At 49.6% G+C, this 6000-nt stretch overlaps 1 protein-coding gene across 1 annotated transcript in view; it reads right to left on the bottom strand.

Annotated features, from left to right (window-relative positions):
- The window catches only part of SCAP (SREBF chaperone), a gene marked incomplete at its 3' end in the record, with an annotated part of 44983 nt that overhangs the window by 3524 nt on the left and 35459 nt on the right, over positions 1–6000 (bottom strand). The window contains exons 12-17 of the mRNA XM_010018890.1: positions 5111–5526; positions 4204–4398; positions 3092–3293; positions 2132–2247; positions 1454–2024; positions 479–564 (exon numbers count right to left, since the gene is read on the bottom strand). Of these exons, the coding sequence (XP_010017192.1) occupies positions 479–564; positions 1454–2024; positions 2132–2247; positions 3092–3293; positions 4204–4398; positions 5111–5526 (1586 nt within the window). The remainder of the gene's footprint in view (positions 1–478; positions 565–1453; positions 2025–2131; positions 2248–3091; positions 3294–4203; positions 4399–5110; positions 5527–6000) is intronic.

The following is a 6000-nucleotide window of genomic DNA, read 5'->3' as shown; positions in this document are numbered from 1 at the left end:
GCCAGCCCTGAATTATTCTGGATATTCAGCTGTGACAAAGACTGAGTATCTGTATGGAGAAGTTGCTGCTGGCACAGAGCTGGACCCAGGAAAGTGTGCTCCACCAGGCCCAGCTTGAGAGGTCAATGCATGGAAAGGAAGGGACTTCTTCCTATGAGGGTGGTGAGGCCCTGGCACAGGTTGCCCAGAGAAGCTGTGGCTGCCCCATCCCTGGCAGTGTTCAAGGCCAGGTTGGTGGGGGCTTGGAGCAACCTGCTCTAGTGGAAGGTGTCCCTGCCCATGGCAGGGGGTTGGAACTGTATGAGCTTTAAGGTCCCTTCCAACCCAAACCAGTCTGGGATTCTATGACTTCCAGGCTGAGCCTCTGCCAGCTGGAGCTGTGGGACCTCTTGTGCCAGGAGAGTCAGAGCAAGGATCCTGTCTTACACCTCACGTTCTCCTCCCCTTGCAGGAGATGACCAAGCACACACAGAGTTACCTGTTATTCAGGAAGACGAGTGCTGTGATACCAGATTGACTTTCATCATTACTGCTACGGAGAGTGCCCTCAATAGCATCCCAGACCTGGAAGGAGAAGGGGTTACTGCTATGATCCTGGCCAGGAAAGCATCGTATATCGAGGAGGTGGTGATCCACGTAACAGACCACCTGTGCTGTGCCACACATATTCCCTGGTCTCCCTAACTGTCTGATTTTAATGAAGGAGCCCGCATAAAACTCGCTCTTGGCACTAGCAGTTACAACATGGGGCTCCCACAACAGGAGAGACATACAATCACACCATCCTCTTCTTCCTTTTAGTGCTACTTCCAGTAAACTGTAATTAATAATTCAAAACCTGCACACCTTTCTTACCAGGGTCACCTAGTAAAATGACCAAATGCTACTAAACACATGCAGCATGGGCTCCGGCTGCATGCCCGCCATCCCCAGCTCCATAACACCCCTCCCTGCTCTTGCTGAATCCCACATCTGCCCCGCCTGAGCATGAAGCCATATTGTGATGTGGGCTGAAGATTCAGCAGCAAAATTCAGCCAGTGTCTTGAGGTAGCTGCTCAGAAAGAAGGTATCTGAGCTCAAAAGGACAAAGAAACACAATGGAGTGGCCTGTCTGTGTCTTTGGTGGGAAGGATGGAGAGGTTAAAAATCATTGAAAGATTTATGTCAAAATGTATTTGCTTTAAAAAAAAACAAAACAAAACTCAGCATTTATTTTGAAGGAAAAATTCTAACCTGATTTCCAAAAACAAAATGAAAATCAAGCTAATTCTGGAAGTTTCTCATCAGAGATTTGAATTTCTGATTAAAATTTTCTTCAAAACCTGTATTATTCCTACAGAATTCCTATTCATTTTACCTTATACCATGACTGACCAGCCACGTCACTTAAAGACATGGCAAGCTTTAGAGCTCTCAAGAGCACCCAGTGCTGCAGCAAGCCTCGCTCCTCACCTCCAGCTTCCCGTTACTCCGGCCCGCCACGATCAGATTCCCTTGCAGGTCCAGGCTCCAAACAGAGCTCTCCAAGTCTCCACCCCAGGAAGGAAATGTCGAGGATTTGTCAAATCCCGTAAAAGACTCGTCCCCCAGGCTCCTCCTGCGGGTGCTGCAGCCTCCCTCCTCAGTCCCGCAGCCCAGGGAGCGGGCTCTGCCGCTCCCCGTGCAGAATCCAGCCTGTCCATGTGGGGTGGAGAGGCCCGTGAAGCTCATGGAGTTGGAGGAGCCGTGCTCTTCATACGCTTTACCCACCAGGCTGCTGAAGTCGTACCCGGTCTCCTTCTGGCGACTGCCCACTGCGCGGAGCCGCGTCTCGGACTCGGCCACCTTCACCTGCTCAGAGAAGTTGGTGTCGATGAGAGACGTGAGGTCTGGCTGGTCGCAGAAGAGCGGTGGCTGCGGAGGGCTGAGCATCCTTTTGAGCTGGTGACTGTTCTCATAAGAGTCGTCCAGACCGTTCTTGCCATCGGGACTGTGATCCCAGCTTTCCTGGTAGTCAAAGATGCCGCTGCTGTCTCGTCGCAACCTAAAACACAGTATTAATCATTCAGTCTTCCTGCCTCTCCTGCTGTGGAGGGCTGGTTTCTCACATAGGGGTTTGCATCAGCTGCTGAGCAGCGTGACCCCACTCACCTTGGTTTAGGAATAACAGTGAGGCAGTCACCAGTCTGAGCATCCCACACACGGATCTGGCCCACCAGGCAGCAGCTGACAAGCAACATCCCATCACTAGCCAGACATTCGATGTCCTGGGAAGGAAGAGCAAGCGCAGGTGAGGCCATTGCACCATCGAGGCCTTTGGATCTTGACAACCACCTTCCATGTGGCTGAGGAATTATATAGATGATAAATTATGTCTGAATTCTGTGGCTGGCTGAGAAACTTAAGGATACTGGGAACATGAGTAGAGCTTTGCCCTCAGTCTTAGATGTGCTCTAGACCGCTGCAAATCAAACAGATTCTGTTTGTCTCCGCTTTCCCTGACAAAGTGCAGCTCAAAGAGACAGGAGGATCAGGAAAAAGGTGCAGCTTCTCTGCAAAACACTGTACAGCATTTCAAACTCCATCTGACCAGATGCCTGGATTTTTTGTTTCATCTCTGAATAGGAAGAGATATCTTTCCCCTCAAGAAAACAGAGTCAACTGAGCAGCAGCACACTTACCTGCAAACCCATAGATGCTTTTAGCAATGGAAACAACATTTAAAAGCTCAAACCTATACACTAACATCTGGGAAGCAGGAAGAAAGGATCCAGTAGGCATTAAATATCAAGAAACTAGAGCTAGCCTAGCAAAGAGGGCTGGATCAGCCCAGCTGACAAGAGCCAATTGAAAAGGTAGTAATATTTATTGCAAAAAACTTGGAGCAAGCCCCAAGAAGAAATGGAGAAGTGCTGCAGGAAATTTCATATCCTAAAATATATACGTAGCATCTGGCTGGGTGTCAGCCTCCACTGCTGTGGCACTAAGGCTGCAAAGCTGCTCTGTCCTTCGTGGGGTCTGTTGTTTAAATAAAAACCCAAGAAAAGAGAAGATGTGTGGCACAAGTCAGTAAAATGCCTCTCTTGTAAGGACAGCTACCACCTGACCTACCATGAGGTGACCCCTCAGCACCAAGGGGACAATCTCTGTCTCGGGCGGGGAGTAGCCATAATCATCACAGGGCAGGTCCCCCCTCTTCCTCCGGCTGTGCGAGATCCCGTTCTGCCCGTAGTTCTTGGGGCAGAACACCTTGTACAGGCAGAAGAGCAGGAGCACCAGGATAATGCCCGAGGCCAGACCCAGAGCAGCCACCCTGGTGGGAAAGACAAAGGGACACAGAGACAAAAACGTGAGACAAGACATCCAGTTACTAGTCCACAAAGTGACTTTGAAAAATACTGTGAAAGTATCACACATGATCCTGGTCCATAGTCATTTGTGGAAAATTGAAGAGGTTTTTTAATAGGAGAACAACCATTTCAACAAGATTTCAGATTTTTGAAGAAGAAAAGTGCACAGCAATAAGACTTTAAGAAAAAGATGGGGATTGGGATAATACACAGCCAGATTGCCAATTAAGACAGCAAGCTGTGAGTCTGTCCTCTCAGTAGGAAAGGAAGGTCCTTGTGCTGGCATGAAGTTCAACACACCAAGTGCAAGGTCCTATGCCTGGGTCAGGGCAATCTCAAGCACAAATATAGGCTGGGGGAGACTGGATTGAGAGCAGTCCTGAGGATAAGGATTTGGAGTGTTGGTCCACGAGAAGCTCACCATGACTCGGCAGTGTGTGCTCGAGCCCAGAAACCAACCATGTTCTGGGGTCCATCAGCAGCAGTGTGACCAGCAGAAGGAAGGGATTCTCCCCCTCTGCTCCACTCTGGTAAGACCCACCCCTGCAGTCCAGCTCTGGGGCCCCAACATAAGAGGGGCTTTTGACAAGGGCAGGTAGGGACAGGACAAGGGGGAATGGCTTTAAACTGACAGAAGGGAGATTTAGATGAGACCGGAGGCAGAAGTTCTTCCCTGTGAAGGGGGTGAGGCCCTGGCACAGGGTGCCCAGAGAAGCTGTGGCTGCCCCATCCCTGGCAGTGTTCAAGGCCAGGTTGGACGGGGCTTGGAGCAACCTGCTCTAGTGGAAGATGTCCCTGCCTGTGGCAGGGGGTTGGAACTGGATGAGTTTTAAGGCCCCTTCCAATCTAGGATTCTATGATTCTACGACTTACTTGTAAAGAGTGACATCCTGGTGCCCTTGCAGCTTGGATGAGGCTTGGTCAGGCTGAGCTTGAGCATCCAGCTTTCCGCTGCTTGAAGACAAGAAGGGGTGGTAGCGGTTTGCCTCCTGGGGATGCCGCACTTCTAAGGCCTCTTGTGGGTTCAGATACAGTGTGACAGGGATTGCTGGAAGGATGCTGATGTACCTGAAGGAATAGAAAGATAAGAATAGCTTAGGAACAACAAACGCAAAACTCCACAAACATTCTAATAGGTAACCTAGATCATCCCCTCGCCGGCAGCCAAGGTAGATCTCAGCATGCACTTTCAGAGCAGTGGTTTTACATATTCTGAACTAAAGACCTCCTTTGAAATCTTTTTCTCTGAAGATATTTCCTAGGTCTTAATCCTTAACTCCATGGGAGAAGTTAAGAGCCAGCAGTAGAATGAACTACTGATGAGATCAAATGTATGACACAGATTGAAGTAAGGATATAACCATCTGGTCCAGTTTCCTGTAGGTCAGAAGATCTCACCAAGAAGTTTCCTCCACTCAGATGTCTCTATTCCTCACATGCACCATCCCCATCACTCACAGATGATCACATATTGTTTTACAAAATTCTAACTGTCACCTCCAGGGTAAAGGAAGACAACAGGCAGGTTGAACCGCCACCACCTCTTCTTATCTTCAATATACCCAAGGGCACAGAGAGAAACACAACCCTTATTCTCAGACAGACAGCCCTGGAGAGTCTGATACCTCTGCACCACACCGGAGGGCCTTTACACTTCTGGAGTAAGTCACATGGAACACAATTTATCTAACTTGGAACGATGAAGGACAGATGAAAGAAAAATGCTCAGGGTCAAGTCCACAATTCAAAGTGCTGTGGCGCTCGATGCCAGCCCACTTGCCTTTTGGCCAGAGTGATATTGTAGTAGCTGAAAAGGGATGGCCAGTGTCTGAAGGAAAGCTTCCTCCAAATCTCCTCATCCTCTGCTCCCCAGGTAACCTCTGCTTCAGTTCCAAGCTCTGTCTGTCCATTCCCTTTGCCCTCTGGTCCTTGGGCCCAAGTGTGCTGGTTTGTCTCCAGCTGTGACTTTGGCTCACGCTGCTGCGTCTGGTTTTCCGACAGCTGTATTTGGTCCGATGGGAAGACTGAGAGATCAATCTTGGGGTCCCCAGCAGGTAGGACCCCTCCAGGAACAGGCATCGGAGGCAGACCTGCCTCACCCAAAGGACTTTGTTCGGTGACCTGTGACGTGAGGTAGGTGCGGAGACCAGCAGGATCCGTGTAAACCAGGATTCCAATCCAGATCACTGTCCCAGCCTACAGACGATGAGCAGAGACAAGCCCATTTAGTTCACGGCCTTCATGCTCCACCTTCAGTACCTCACCAGTTCTCTGAGCTGATCAACAGCTGATCCCAGCCCAGGGTACGCCCTGCAGTTAAGAGTCTTACTCTCAGCAGACACTCTTTAAGAGGATTAGCGATAGGACTAGCGATAGTACATGGGTTCAAACTTAAACAGAGGAAGTTCAGGTTAGGTATAAGGAAGAAGTTCTTTACTGTGAGGGTGGTGAGGCACTGGAATGGGTTGCCCAAAGAAGTGGTAAATGCTCCATCCCTGGCAGTGTTCAAGGCGAGGTTGGACAGAGCCTTGGGTGACATGGTCTAGTGTGAGGTGTTCTTGCCCATAGCAGGGGGGTTGGAACTAGGTTATCTTAAGGTCCTTTCCAACCCAAACCATTCTATGGTTCTATGATTGTATGATTGGGAGAGGTTGCACAGCACACACAGAA

The sequence above is a fragment of the Nestor notabilis genome, unplaced genomic scaffold (assembly GCF_000696875.1).
Source record: "Nestor notabilis isolate BGI_N333 unplaced genomic scaffold, ASM69687v1 scaffold1917, whole genome shotgun sequence".
Classification (NCBI taxonomy): Eukaryota; Metazoa; Chordata; class Aves; order Psittaciformes; family Psittacidae; genus Nestor; species Nestor notabilis.
This window is presented reverse-complemented; position numbering and strand designations above follow the sequence as displayed.